Source organism: Melospiza georgiana, chromosome 12 (genome assembly GCF_028018845.1).
Source record: "Melospiza georgiana isolate bMelGeo1 chromosome 12, bMelGeo1.pri, whole genome shotgun sequence".
Lineage (NCBI taxonomy): Eukaryota > Metazoa > Chordata > Aves > Passeriformes > Passerellidae > Melospiza > Melospiza georgiana.
In genome coordinates, this window is record NC_080441.1 from 19792282 (window position 1) to 19807867 (window position 15586).

Here is a 15586-nt window from a genome sequence, read left to right on the forward strand (position 1 = left end):
TCTAAGGGAAATGAGGCTGGTGGAAGGGTGATCTAGCTTCTTTAAGTACTATATTAAAAAAATACCAGAAAACATAGTTAGAGTCTTACTCTATTTTCTATCTAAATACATTTCTTTCAAGTATTACAAAGCACATTATGATGTTATGGCCAGAAAAATACTACTAAAACAATCAGATCAAATTACAGGATTATTGTAAAAGGGAAATACAGAAGGAGGACATAGAAAATGTCAAGATGATGTTGGTCTCCTGTAACATTAAGAATTTTCAAGGCTTCACTTATTTTACCATCTTTCTTAGACATGGAAAAGCTTAGAAAAAAGACTCATATGCCAAACAACAAAGGCTAGACAAGACATTATTTCTAGACTAGTTCTAAGCAGTACTTTAATACAAGCATTAATTTCAATTCTTGTATTGAACTTCAAAGAGGAATGAGTAGCAAAGTCAGATACTCTGAAATATGTGACTGAAGAAAGTTATACTGCCTATGTTTTGTTAAAGACGGAGCTGTAATCAAATCCTATATACAGAGGCCTAGAAGGATATTAGAACATCTACTTCAGCTGCAGCAAGTCAATTCAATAGAAATCAGAAGTGTAGTACTCCGGTGTTTCAGTTTAGGAGTACAACAAGCTACCTGGGGAAGAGATGGTAAACACCTGACAGTTGAACATGATGGCCACAGGAAGGAGAGAAGATGGAATGCCAGGTTTTTCATAATCATGCTACAAGTAACAACTGTTAGTATGTCATAACTTCATAATAACGTAGCTTAAGGCATCTTTATTTTAGTATCAATTAAGGCTAATTTTGCAAATGCTTACTGCGATCAAATAAAATATTTAAATATTCAATCTGGTATGTGAAGTCAGCAGAGCTACTGAGAATCCTAATGGTACGCATGTGCCGAACTCAACCCATTATCATAAGAATTATTCACAACAAGTTGGCCCACTTCATTCCATGAATTGTTCACAGAAATACACCTCTTAAAAATACACATTTGAAGAATCAACTCTAAACTAACTATCTTCACTTTCTGTCTGTGCTTGTCTTTTGTAAACTTCATATTGCTACAGTAACCAGTGCTGAGATTAAAATAAAGATTGCAAGGTCAGTATTCACTAAGAAGTTGTCTTACAGCATGAAGAAAACACATATGAAATAATCTGTTCATTAGATTAAAAGACAACTGTTATTTTAAATGTACAATGCTGTAAATAAAAATTAGTATATACTGAAAATAAAAACAAATCTGAATTAATGAAGGACAAACATTGCCAAGGGCCTATATGGGCTTTACATAGCTTTGTACAGTGAACAGAATAGTGGTTTATAATTTGAGAGAGACTGTCAGAAGGGTCTCTTTTCCACAAGAACTTTCAGTGTAGAGAAGAAAAGAAATACTGAATAAAGAGTAAATACGAAAACCCAACAGATGAAGAATAAATGCAGCTGAAATTATATGAGCCTCATTCAGCTCATATTCTGTATTGGGTCATATTTTGCACTTAATAAATAGTCATAACTTAGGTATATTTAGCAAATGTATACTTAAAATGCAGCTTTAAAAACACCAGCAACAGAGATTCCACTTTTCTGGGCAGTACATCTCAACTCCAACATGGGTATGCTCTCACATTTTGAGAAAATACGAGTTTTCTCAGAAATATACCTCTTTCTACTTTGATCTTGTCAAGGATTTCATTTTTGTCTGCTAGATCATTTTTGATAGCTGCCTCTAGTTTAGCAATTTGCAGTTTCAGTTGCTGTTCCTTTGATTTCCATTGCTGTTCATGGGGCAGACTGAAGACACTGCAATAAAACATATGTTATATGAAAAACTTTTAGAAATCAGCTTCAGCAGAAAATAATCAAGGAGAAAACCTTTTAGCACCACACAGACCACTGTGGCTGAGGAATCATGTAAACATGTTGGTCGGCTGCTCTTGAAACCCAGGTGGCTCTCTCAGGATGGAATTAAAAACCATAAAAGATTTGTGGGATGAGCAAAGGAACTGACCTTAATTTACAGCTCCAAAGTTAAAAAAAGTTGGTAGCATGCAACATTCGTGGGACTAGGAAAACAACTGAGATGCATATCTCAGAATAATCCACAACAGCAAAATTCAGCAAGTGACAACTACAAAACTAGGGGTTTTTTGTGTACAAACCCTCTTAATGTAGAGAACTGGAATCATCCACCTGATTTCTTTTAAATTTGTGAGACATGCAGAACCTCAAGTCAGTTGCCTGGTCAAAGAAATGTTGACCACAAAGTGACAACAGTTTTCTCATACTCTAAAACAATTCTGCTACTGCTTAAGAAGTGCATATAAAGTAATCTTTCTCCTACTTGAAGAAATAAAAAAAAAAAGTGGGAGAAGAAATTAGAAAAACTATTTTGCCTTTAACATTATTTGCTTGTAAACTGCCAATCTACTTGCAAGGACTGCGGGGGTACAGAATCAGAACTGCTGAAACCATAGCAAAATGTGTAACTCAGACTGAAATAAAAGTAATTATATTATGTAATTTACAGTATAATTCCTTGCAGGTAAAAAGAAAAAGCAATGTAATGTGCTTTCTTAGCCACTGAGTACTATGCTCTTCATATTACTGTTGCTCAACTCTTGCATTCTTATTGACTGGAAAAATGTCCACCTTAACAAATCATAGACCAGTTTTATTCATTTACACATTCTGTGAAAAATCATAAACTATGAGGTTTTCTTTAAACAAAGGTATCAGTTCCTCAACTCTTTCCTTTGAAGAAGCTCACCAGTTAACAAATATTGTATTTTATATACATAAATGTATTAAAAAATCTTCTGGAATCTATTTTGCAGCCCATCTCTCCCAGACATCTATGCAACAAGCCTCAAAAAAAAAAAAAAAAAAAAAAGAAAGAATTGTTGCAGAAGGGACAGCCCACAGAGCCCTGTAGACTGTACCTGTAGACTCAAAGAGAATGCCTGCTCTGATGGGTGACTACATGCAGTGATTCTGAGTACTTGTAAGTGCAGTTACATCAAAAATATCTCAAGAATGACCTTAAAGGAAAAAAAAACTATTACAGCATGAATTGTAGACTCTGAATTATATGGAAGGGTCTTCTTAAAAACTGTTTTATTTCCCAGTATTTTGTCATTTCTTCATAGTATACCTAAACTCTTTAATACATTTCTCCAGGCACAGAACGTCTTACACTTTGACAGATTATCTTTTACAGCATGCATGAACATATGGAATACTTCTAAGTCCTGCAGTAAAATAATAATAATATTTTACTCTCCTATAATTTTGAAGATAATATGCAGGGAATATAATGCACTGCACCCACTATCATTCCATAATACTGTCTAGGTATAGAAAAGATACAGTGTGTTCTCTAACTGCTTAAAGTCTCATTGGTCCCATAAGGAAAGAACAAAGCATATCAAAAAAGGTATCAGATACCCTTAGTTTTCACACTTCTGAAAGTGTTTTCACATTTCAATGACAACTGTATGTGCATTTGCTAGCTTTGGGTACAATAATTTCACATAAAGATGTAGCTACATCTAATCCAGTTTTTTGGAAGACTATACTGTCAGAGAAACCATAAAGAGTTACTATGATGGCAGTTCAAGATCTCAGTATTTAAATGAAGAAGATTTCAGAAGACAGGTTTCCTCCAAGCATATGTAATGCTAATGATTACATTTAAAGTCTGATGTTTAATGATTATGCTTAATGTAATGTTTTAGTTTGAATTGAGTCCACTTGTGTTGTTTTTTCATTTGAATTTAAGATTCACATGGAAAATCTGTCACATCTACGGTATTTCATCAGAGTAAAAGCCATGTGAATAAACTATAATGGTCAACCACATTGGGCACTGTTTCTTTTGAAAAAATTTAGGCATTTTCAGGTTGGCCTTACAAGGTCATATGAAAACCATCTTCCAAACCCTTTATCAAAATGTATTGTTTTCTTGTACAAAGAGCAAGCAATAAGAGTCAACTGACAAATTCATACTTGTTCTTTGCAAACTTTACAGGTGCAGTTCTGCAGTCTTGTCTTTGGCAAAATTGCTATCAACTTCCCAAAATTAACATCAGCAAAGGATGGATTTGTGCGTCTTTTCGTCTATTAAAAAGATTTATTAATGATCTAGCACCTGTGGGCACTTCCTACCCACCACTAGCAAAAAGTAAGCTGCAGTAGAGTTCCATTGTGAAAATAAGAAACTGGAAAAGCTAGCCATTAAACAGTGGTTATAATGAAATTATCCATTTCTCTAATTTCTTGTTAATCAATGTGCTGGTTTTGGCTGAGGCACAGGTACTTTTTGTTCCTAGTGGTTGGTATGGGGCTGTGTTTTGGATTTGTGCTGAACATAGTGATGATAACACAGAGATGCTTTTGTTACTGCTGAGCTGGGCTTGGAGATAACCAAGGCCTTTTCTGGTGTTCAAACTGCTGTCCTGGGGAAAGGGCTGGGGGAGTCTGGGAAACTGGGAGGCGACACAGCTGGGATAACAGATCAAAGGAATATTTTCTAGTAGATAAAGTGAGAAGAAGGAGGAGAAAGGGAGGACATTTGGTGTGATGGTGTTTGCCCTCTCAAGTAACTGTAAGGTGTAATGGGGCCCTGAAGGTGTGGAACAACTGCCTGCCCCTGGGAAGCCAGGAATTAATTCCTTGTTTTGCTTTCCCTATTAAACTGTCTTTATCTCACTGCACAGTTTTTCTAGCTTTTACTCTTTAAATTCTCTCACCAGTCCACTGGTGGGGAAGTGAGCAAGGGCTGTGAGGGGCTTGATGGCTGGCTGGAGTAAAACCACAATATGGAATGATGAAACATTAATCAACGTTTAAATGGGACTATATGAAAAGACAGATCATTTTAGATAAAAGAACAGCCATATTGTAGGTTACTACATAGTAACAGAAGCATATTTAAATTTATTTAAACATCTTAAATTCTCTATGACCTAAGTAGAACAGGAATATCATAAGTTGATTTCTCAGTAAGTGTTACTTTTCTGCATAATGATAAAAGAGAGAAAGAAATCCTAATCAGTTTCTTCAATCAAATTTTGGAGAAATCTACAACAATGAACTTAAGTGACAGAAAACTGATCAACTGCCCCTATACAAATCTCTGAGTATTGTGATAATACAACTGTTACATCTCATAAGTAAAAAACTATTTTAAATTATTTGTACTCACCATTTTTCACTTCTATAATTTTTAATTTTACCATAAACTGTACAGGAAGTATAAGAAATATTGTAAGAATTCCAGAAACAAAAATTGGTATCACTCACATTGTATTTAGTCATTGGTATTTTTTTGACAGACATCACACTGACAAGCCAAACACTTTAACAGGAGAAATAATTTCAATATAAGAAAATATGTTAAGCATTTTACATACTTTCTGAGGCAGTCGTTAACTCTAAGACACCTCTCTTATTATGTAACCCTCTTTAGTGCAGTAAAATCACAGTTTCATAATAAAGGAAAAGCTCATTTGAAGGTCATTTTTTTCTTTCATATGCTTGTGGCAATTGGCCAGAATTACTTACTTCTGTATCAGTAGATGTGAAATGATAGATATTAAAAAAGAAACAAACCACGCCTCAAAAGTAATTAGTGGAAAAGCTAAATATCAGACTTTATACAGGTTCACTGTGAAGTGCTGGAAGAACTTTTATCCCACTGACAAAAATTCAAACACCTCTTTGTTAAAAAAAACCCCAAGAAACAATCCCAAAACCCAAAATAAATCCAAATTAATATCTCTACCTAGAAGTATCCTTCTTTCAACAATAACTTTAAAGAAAATAATGAGAAATTCAACTAAAAATTCTTTCATTTATGTTCAAAATAAAGTAACTCCTACTTATTTTTAATTTCGTTTTTAAAAGTAGTGTCCTATTGTTTCAAGAGTATTAGAACAAGTTGGTCCATTTAAACAGGGCAGATGAAATACAGGCGGAGTACCATGAATGTTTCCATATACACTTACTGATATGATAAACTGGAGCACAAACATATTTACATGTGTGCACAAACACTCAATAGCCATAGTCCAGCACTTAGTGTATGAAGTCCTACTCAACAGGACAGGAACCTAATTTTTTATATACAGAATCCATAACTTACCTGTTATGCAGCTTATCATAGTTTTCCTTCAACAGTTTGTTCTCATTTTCTAGATCATTTATTCTTTCCTGTAACTAAAATGAAGAAGGAAGTTTTATTTGATGTACAGCACAAAAGCAAATTACAATGAATGTGTGAAGACAGATAGTTAATTATTTGTAGGCATTGTCAAGCTATTATTTGTTCTTTTTATACAAAATCAGCATCACAGAATATTCTGCGTTGGAAGGGATACAAGGATCATCAAGTCCAATTAAAATGAATTGCCCATTTGGGGATGAAAACCACAACCTTGGCAGTATTAGCATCCTGCTCTAATCAAAAGAGCCAATCTCAGGGTATACACGCAAAATAATATAAAAATCTAAACGTCTAAGTGTATTACTGACATGTTAAACAACACATTCTTGCTTTCAAAACATTCACTAAAGCAAGACATAACTTGAAAGCTATGAGATAGCAAGAAGATACCTTCATGCATTACAACACTTTAAAGGTTTGGAGGAAGTATCTGTGAGTTACTTCTTGGTAAACCTGGTTCATGCAAATACATTTAAAATAGGTAAACCAGGTGGTGAAACTAAATTTAGTACAAAATGTAACAGAAAAACAAGTAAGACTGCAGACTCTTACTCCTCATGCATTGAAGAGAATGAGAAATAAACCACTTGATTTTTAGCCCTAAGTGTGGATGACATCCATAGAGAGCCTCTAGACAAAGAAACAGAAGTAACTGATTTGAACTGCTAAATCAGATATAACACTATAGTGTACTGGAATTAAATCAGTACACTATAGTGTTATATCTGATTTAGCAGTTCAAATCAGTTGAAAGAATACTAATCAGGTTGAAAGAATACTAAAAAATATTACCAATAAATTAAGTATCATTTTCTTTCAGTTAACACACCACTTGTTCTCTATCAGAATTGACATGGAATCCTATACCTTAACCTCAAATATTGTCCAAACACTGGTGCAGTGACTATGCGGCACAGGGATCAAGTGTGGTTGATATTCTACCAAATGCAAAGCAGCAGCAGCCACTGTCTTTTTCTCTTTAATGGGATAAAAGTATATATATCAGTAGTATATATATATATATATATCACCATGTCAGTCTTCTAAATGTGTTTGAAACATCTATTCACATTTTCACAATTAAAAGGTATCTCATCATTAACTCTCCCCTTATCTGTATGTACTTCAAGTAGATTCAAGATCTCCTGAACACAATCTCACCTCTTCTGTCCTTCTGTTTGAAATAGTTACTGTCTGCAATTCTTTTTGAAGATGAAAGCACTTTAACCGCTCCTCTTTAAGCTGAACATTCAGTTCATCACCTTTTGCTAATAAAGCATCATGGTTGGTCTTCAAGTTCTTTAGGTTCTGTGAAAAGGAAGGAAGGAATATCAAAATCAGACCTTGTAGAATGTTCCCACACAGTGTATTTCAACACGGGGCTCTCAAGGCGCTATTGAGTAGATGTTCTCAATGTGATCAGCAAGACACGTTCTTGAACTAAGTAACTAAAAGTAACTTTCACTTCCCACGGCCCACAGAAGGTGACCTGGTTGCCCTCATGAATTATCAAACCCTCAGTTTCCTCATGATGAAAATGACAAAGAAATAAATCTGTAGAGCAATTAAAAGATTTTGCAGAGCTTACAGTGGTTGTACATGCTAACCAAAAACCACTGCCGCAGCAAGCAGAAATCAATGTCATCCACATATATGTTAATCACAGAGCTTGCCACAGCTCTCTTAACCCTTATATTTACATATACATATATACACACACACACATACAAATCTTTATACTTGTAGATACACATATACACACAATTGTAGATATATGATTCTTTTGCAACCCTCATGCATTCTGCTCTATTTCCCAGCTAGAAGAACTTTAATAAGGGACTTCTGATTTATATCATATTTTCATTTACTTTGATGGCACATTTAACCAATTTTAAAATTAAATGGAGGATGCCAATAGAGCCTCTATTCCAGAATATTAGTTAATATTATACTGCCTACAATCCTGTAATTAGGCCTCATTCATTAAAAATTCACATGTAAATCACATTCAAATTACGATTTGAGACAAAATAGTTGAAAACCCAATTTCCTGTTTCATAAAATAACTGGATGGTAATTTATGCCAAATGCATATGTGAATATAGTTAATGTTTAATGCTTTTAGACAGAAAGAAGTTAGCTTCATATTTTTCCATACAGCATTCCTACAAAGTAGTTAAATGGAGAAGCTAAATGTTAATCCTGTAAAAATCGTTTACATTCACATGCGATCTGAACAGACTGGAAATTAACAAAAAACCTATGAAAAATCAGTCACCAACTTGATCTTCAGCTTTTTGTATTCATTTCCAGGAAGACAAAAATCACAAAGAATACACAATATTAGCAGTCAGTCTAACAAAAAGAAATATAGTTATTTTTATAGCTATTTTTATAAGTAGTTATTTATAGTTATAAACAGAGAGAATTTAAATTCTAGAGTAAACTCTCTCTATTTTAGCTTTCTTAAAGAGAAAGAAGACAAAATGCCATGTTAAACCTTTTCTCAGTTTGGCAGAGAAGATACAGGAGTTACACTGAAGAGGGGAAGGAGGCACAGCAAAATAAAATGCAGAAACAGGAAAACATGGCCAAAAAAAGGAATCAAAGAAAAATCTAATGGCACAAGTGTTATTTAGCATGCTAACAATAAGCACACAGGTGTTTTTAAGGATACTCAGTGCTTCCACTTCTTAAGGCTGGATACATAATAAAGCTCTATTGCAGGTAGGATTCCTCCTTACAGGAAGTCTCCCATTTCCAAGGTATTATCATAATACCATAATTCCAAGGTATAATCATAAAACTTATTATTATCATAATAAGTTTTCCATATACATACAGGAAAAAAGCAGAAAAAAGTGGTATAATTAAAACTTACAGAGATATTTTCATAAAAATGCTCTTTTTATAAGGAAAATTATTACTTAAAGTGGCCCTCTAAAATAATTTCCAAGAACATATGAGCAGAGGTTAAATCCTAACAGAAGAGCCAAACTGCCCAAACTTCAGCAAAGAGTAATAAAGTGGAGGGTGCTTGGTAGTCTTTTTTGATAAATCAGTACATCTAAGTCAAAGTCCTCTCTTTAAATGATCATGGATCTCTTTCCACAGCCAGACAACTCAATTCATTCTTCATAATCGGCTTGGTATGACTTTGCAGATGAAATCACTAAGACCTGCTGGACCTTGCTGAAAAAAAGATTAAGACCAAAAATCCCTACTCCATCTGGAATAATTTGAGACAAATCTAGGATGTGGTTTATTGGATTATGATCCCAATATTATCAAGTAGATTGTGCCTGGGCTCGTCTGACCCCTGCTGCTGGGCTAAAGGTGGCAACTGTGGTGTTTCACCTCAGAGACACTTTGGTTGGCTGGGTGTTGCAGCCGGGCACTGAAACAAACCTAGGCTTGTAGCCCAGGTGGAAGGGCTTCAGGCTAAGTTAAAGAGGAAAAGGAGACGGATTCTGCCGGAGGGTTTATATCCAGAGTTTTATTCCATGGTCATAGACATCTGAATCTTAGGTAAAAGCTCCAACAGAATCCCGAGCACATGGTCGAGGCTCAATTTAAGCCTAGGGACAGGGGGAGGGGAAGGGACAGGTGAGCACCAACCACGTGGGAGGAGGAGGGTCTCAGGGGACGAGGGACACATAGACAGGCCAATGACCCCCAGGCCTGAATTGCATCCTTTGAACTTGACCAACCACACTGAATGCCTTGCTGGAATGTTTAAGACTGATTGACAACCCAGCAGGGGGCAAGGGGGAAGGGGAAGAGAGGTATTGCCACACCTGGGAAGGGACTGGGAAGTTTAAAACAGGAATTGTATTGACTTAGAATCAAGAACTGTGTATAATTTGTCTTCTGTTTAGCATGCTTATGTGATAAGAGCATAGAAATGTTACTGATCACATTGCAATTACCTCTTCAAGCTGGAGAAACTTTCCTTCCATTGCTGAAAGAGCATTGCTTTTCTCAGCCAGCTGTTTACGGACCTTGATCATTTCCACATTGTCCTGAATGTTTAGCCTTCAAAATTAAAAACAAATGCATCATAAACACATACTTCGAAGAAGATGTAGTGCATAATAGCCAAATTAATTTGTTCTTCTATAATTCACACTAGAGAGTTTAGGTAAATACACATTTTACTGTTTGATGACACAGCAACTTCAATCAATACATATACATCTTTGTTTATTGTATAAAACTGTATATGACAGAAAAAGAAAACAATCCTATGCCTAAAGAGATTGTTTTCCCTCTCTCCCGCCATCCAAAATATTTGGTGCCAGTAGAACACCATTTTGTGAAGTTTCCACCTATCAAACGCTGCAAAGAAAATGAGAACTAGCAATTTAGACTATAACATCTTAAGTCTGGTATTCAAACAAGCTGCCAGTGTGTCTTAATTACATGAAAATAATTTAATATCTATGCAGATATTCTTACAATTCTAAGATTAATTTGAGCCTGTACTGTTTATTAGAAAGGATGTTCAAAATCATTCAAAAATTTAAAAAATATTTACTTAAGTGTTTTTCCTTACTTCAAACGGTGCAACTAAACCCCATTATTTCTGCAAATATGAGAGGAGAAACCAGGGATTTTTATTAATATAAATTATGATAAAATCAGAATAGATTTTCAATATCTGAAAAGGCAATTTCTCTTCCAATATTTGTTTATTTTAGACACACAGGACAACTTGTCACAATGCCATGCTGGAGCGAGTGAGGGGGGGTACAAAGCTTCGACATCTGGAAAACACTTGAGTATGTGAATAAAGTAATGTTGCTCTCTAATACTAAAACAGTGTTAGAGACTTTCATTTATCTCAACATTTTCTGCAACAGCAGAGCAGAATTTTTCTACTATTTGTAGACTCCAAATTACTGAGTACTAGTGAACATTAAACTGTCCACTATGAACCTACACCTAAAATTTGATAAGAATTAAAGTGAAGGAAGAATAGGTGATTAAGATTTTATGACTTGAACTTCAACTGAACCTGTATCAGCTGGAAAAGAATTCTCCAAAATGGTAATTATGAACTTTTTTGTTTATTTATGAAAGAATATCATAACTTATCATTGTAACTATTTCCTTGCTTAGAATTATCCATGCTATTTGGCAAAACATTTTATGGCTTGGTTTTACCAATCGGACAAAAATTAGTAAGAAGTAACTTCCACAGCTACCTACAAACACTAAGATATAACTCTTTTAATTTTTCACAACACCTTTGGCTTGCTGTACCCTGCTCTTTCAGCCGTAGGGTGGATTCTTCAATTTCCTTTTCTTTCCTTCTTAGTTGATTCCCAAGAATCTCTCTGGCACGGTATAGTTCCTCAATTTGGTTCTTTTGGGACTCAATGACAGTCTCCCTGCAAGTACAAGCATCCTACATTCTAAAACCAGTTATATATTTTTTCAAGGAAAAAAAAAAAGAGTACTCAAGTAAGCCAAACTTTTAAGTGTTCAGCAAAATCTGTATTTCTTATTAACATACATTACAAGAGAGGCTAATGAGTTTAAATTTCTATTAAAGTGCAACACAAACTATCAAAATAAATATTTCTGTGGACTGAATAATGCTTAGCAGAACCTCCCTAAGACGCTGTTCACGGGTTCTTATACTCTGTATTAGAAGTATCCTCCTTCTCATACATTAGCACCAATGGTTTCTCAAAAGCAAAACACCATTACTAGCTATCAAAAAATTAGATCTTCAATGGATGGAGCACTGAAAGTAATTTTTAAGCTTTTATTCTGAAATGGAAAAATCTAACCCCAAAAAAAGCAAAAAAGAAAACAAAATCAAAATATGGGTTTTGAACAGTGGAATTTATCCAATGAATGCATGAAAAAGTAATTTATAGGAATATTTCCATACAATTGTTTCTTATTATTCCAGTTAATCACTGCATTTATAAAATTTCAAGCACAAAATAAATGTTTGCACATTAATCCATGTATTTCTAAACTTAGCTTGCCCATTAATTGTAAATTTAGCATTGCCAGAGAAGGTAATCGATAATCTGATTAAAGTAAATCACTGTGAAAATAAACGAACAGCTTTTAGAAAACCCAGGTTCTAAACATAATTCAGAGAAGAAAAATATTGTAATCAGACCTCAATATCTTTAAATTAAATGCTAACTACCTTTCCTATATAACACCTCTCTATTTCTCATGCTATCTCTACATCAAGGATGCTGCAAGGGTTTCCTAAACTTCAATTTCAATTGAAACGTGTAGATGAATTACAAACCACACTTCAAAATGCAAAAATGAATCAGAATAATTTTACATAACTATCCCAATACTGTGCTTTTTGTGCTTATCCATAAAATCTGTCTGCCTCTAGGAATGAAACTTAAATGCATCAGTGAAACACATTCACATAGTTACCACTTGCATGGTGGTGCACATTTTAGGACTTATGTCGGTAAAGATTTTGCAGCTAGGGTTCTTTCTTCTTTTGTCAGCTTTGACCCATAACAAACAAGGCAGGCATTGCATCCTAGTAAACAAAGCCTTACCACTGGAGACCAGTTTTAACTTGTAGCCAAATTCTTATGTACCTACATTTTGCATTCTAAATACTTCATTTCCTGTTTTCCTTAACATTCTGCATTGTTACCAGTGTTATTATTGTCAGAACCATCTGTTTTATTTTCTGAACTGAAAACTTCCTAGAATATATACTTTTTTTCTTCAAGAAAACCTTAAGTTCTAAGAGCTATAATGACAAAAAAAGAAGTAATATGAAAATCATACAAATTTCTGATTTCAGCTCTTGAATCCTCGAGCAGACTCTGTCCATATTTAGGAAGCACAAGGTCAGATGATCTCACTTCTAAACCTTGAAATCTCATTCCTGAATACAAAAGCAAAGATAACAATTTTTTACTTGTTGAATGAGAAAGCTCTTAACAAGAGCTGTTTTGCTATCTTAATACAGCACAAATAATTGCAACTTCTATATAGATGTCAAAAGAAGTATTTTTACAACAAAATCACATAGAAATAATCATAATATGCACAACATAAGCTGCTGTAAAATCTGAAGGATGAGCGATGCCAAACAGTGTTAAAGCAAACTGTTAAAAACATGTCCTGAAAGATTTTGAGAAGATTTTACTTTCAAAGAGAACAGAGATCGTGTCTTCAAAGAAAATAAATATCAGTATTATTAGACAGGAACATGAACTTGTAATCACTTTTTCTCATTTTCTCTGCAAAATCCCAAGAGACATTCACCCAGACATGCAATTGTTAGGACTGTATTTTAGTAGCAGTGCAGATAATTTCATTGTGTTGTTTAGAAGCATCCTAAGCCCATGGTGAAGAAAAGAAGTGAGAAATTAATTAAGGAAGAGTTATTACTTTAGGAGCAAATGCAATGGTTTCTCCACATTTTCCTCCTACTCTTAACAAGAAGAAATTATCCAAGTTTTGTGGTGGGACCAAATACATTTCATTTCAAAGACAGCATTAAGGCAGCCATTCCTCAGTCCTCAGAACTGCATAACTTAGGTTTAAGGTACAATGATGCCAGCAGTTTCCCAAAATGCCTGAAAAACTTACCTACTGTGCTGCATTAACTTGACCTATTTAGAATTTTGATCTTTACGTGTTATTTTAAGGTACTGGTAATTGCGATATAGATATAGATATACAGATATAGATGCGCATGTGTGTGTATACGCTTAGAAGTTTTTTTTTTGTTTACTTTTGTTCAACTCAAGGTACTTCTTACATGACTGCACTCAAAGAAAGCAAGTACCTCCAGAACATCCATACCTGATTAGCTTTCCATGGTATTTTTAAATCAGCCAAACAAAAAGCAGATACAGGAAGCTCTAATTATTATTTGTAGAGTTTTCTTGTCTCTTAACACCTTAGAGACAGCTAAACTATCCTCATTTTTTCCAGGCATTTTATTTTTCAATAATTGCTCTGCATATTTTCTGATCTGCACTAAAAATGTTTTGAAATTCAGAATCATGGTTTCAAGTGCAATGAAAGAGCCAGCTGTTTTAATAAATTATACCCTTCTTGGTGTGCTCTGGCATGCCAGCAGTCTCACTCTCTTTTTTGAGACCAGTGTTCACACGAGATTGAACGGAGCTGTACGGACAAGGCCTATGGCCTTGAATCTGGAGCTGCTGTTTAGTTGAAATGAGTTTGTTGCGGAGGCTCTCATTTTGTTTCTCAAGCTCACAGACTTTTTCTCGCAAATGCTCAATCATTTCTTCCAGCTCCAGAGCCTGACCCAGCCGCTTGGGTCCAGAGCCAGCCTGGTCACATTTTCTTTTATCATTAACGAGCCGTATTAACTTGGTGGTCATTCTGGGGAAAACAATTCACAAAAAAGAAAAATAATGTGAAAAGTTAGCATAAAAACTATTCCGTTGAAAGGAACATAACCACTGTGGAGATGTCAGCATAGAACCTTGATAATAAATTTCAAGTTTTGATATAACTATTGTTGCCTGGGACAAACTCCTTGAAGATAACTGATACCAGTGAGCAGCAACCTGCATTATAGCACTGACGAATAAGTTTCATTTAAGGTTAGTGAAGGAAGGACACCTTTACATTGTATTTTTACCTAAGTGGACTAAGTACACCCACCTGGTGTAAGTGGATCATGAGTGGTATTTCCTGTGCACAGAAACATAGGAACTGCCATTTGAAATAATGAAACAATTAATTTCATCTACAATCTTGTATTTGACAACAACCTGTCAGAAAAGATGGAAATTATGTAATGCTGGTCAACTGGACAGTGGTTCACTGAATACTGAGTCAAAATAAAAGAATGTTTTGTATTTTAAAGTATGAAATAGGCACTATTTTCAACTACCCTTTGATGAATTCATTAGCTCCTTGTGGGAATCCATAAAATCAGAGGGTTTTGGGAAAGCTGCAAAAAGCAGGCATCAGAGACAGCGGAACTATGATTAGAGCTAAGCAGTCGCCATAAGTTTGGTCAACAGAAAAATTACGTAAGAAGTAGAAAAGGACGAATAGAACAATGGTCTGTGTATTAACGCTTGTCTAGAATAACTCCCTAAGTTGCAGAAAAGTGTATCTAGCAAGATATTTGGAAGTTCTAAGCTTAATAATGATGGTCTGTGCATTGTGCTTTAAGGCTTACAAGCAGGTATTGGATTTGAAATAAGCAAGCATTGTTTTAACCAAAGCTACATGTGCTTATAGTGGTTGGATGGAACTACTGTCAATATGCTTTTGCTTAGTGTCATTGGTCAAAAAAGTTTTAAAGTATGTTGTAACACTAAGTTCTTGGTCTGCTGCCTGGGATGTGA

At 34.7% G+C, this 15586-nt stretch overlaps 1 protein-coding gene across 5 annotated transcripts in view; it reads right to left on the reverse strand.

The window, feature by feature from the left end:
* Window positions 1-15586, reverse strand: part of RPGRIP1L (RPGRIP1 like) — a 42417-nt gene that overhangs the window by 22185 nt on the left and 4646 nt on the right. For 3 of the 5 annotated variants that reach the window (XM_058032931.1, XM_058032929.1, XM_058032930.1), the window contains exons 4-10: window positions 14308-14606; window positions 13032-13131; window positions 11492-11635; window positions 10172-10277; window positions 7404-7550; window positions 6162-6235; window positions 1680-1819 (exon numbers count right to left, since the gene is read on the reverse strand). In XM_058032931.1, coding sequence (XP_057888914.1) covers window positions 1680-1819; window positions 6162-6235; window positions 7404-7550; window positions 10172-10277; window positions 11492-11635; window positions 13032-13131; window positions 14308-14606 — 1010 coding nt within the window. Of the gene's footprint in view, window positions 1-1679; window positions 1820-6161; window positions 6236-7403; window positions 7551-10171; window positions 10278-11491; window positions 11636-13031; window positions 13132-14307; window positions 14607-15586 lie in introns of those variants that run through there. The other 2 variants (XM_058032932.1, XR_009115136.1) reach the window with 2 other exon arrangements.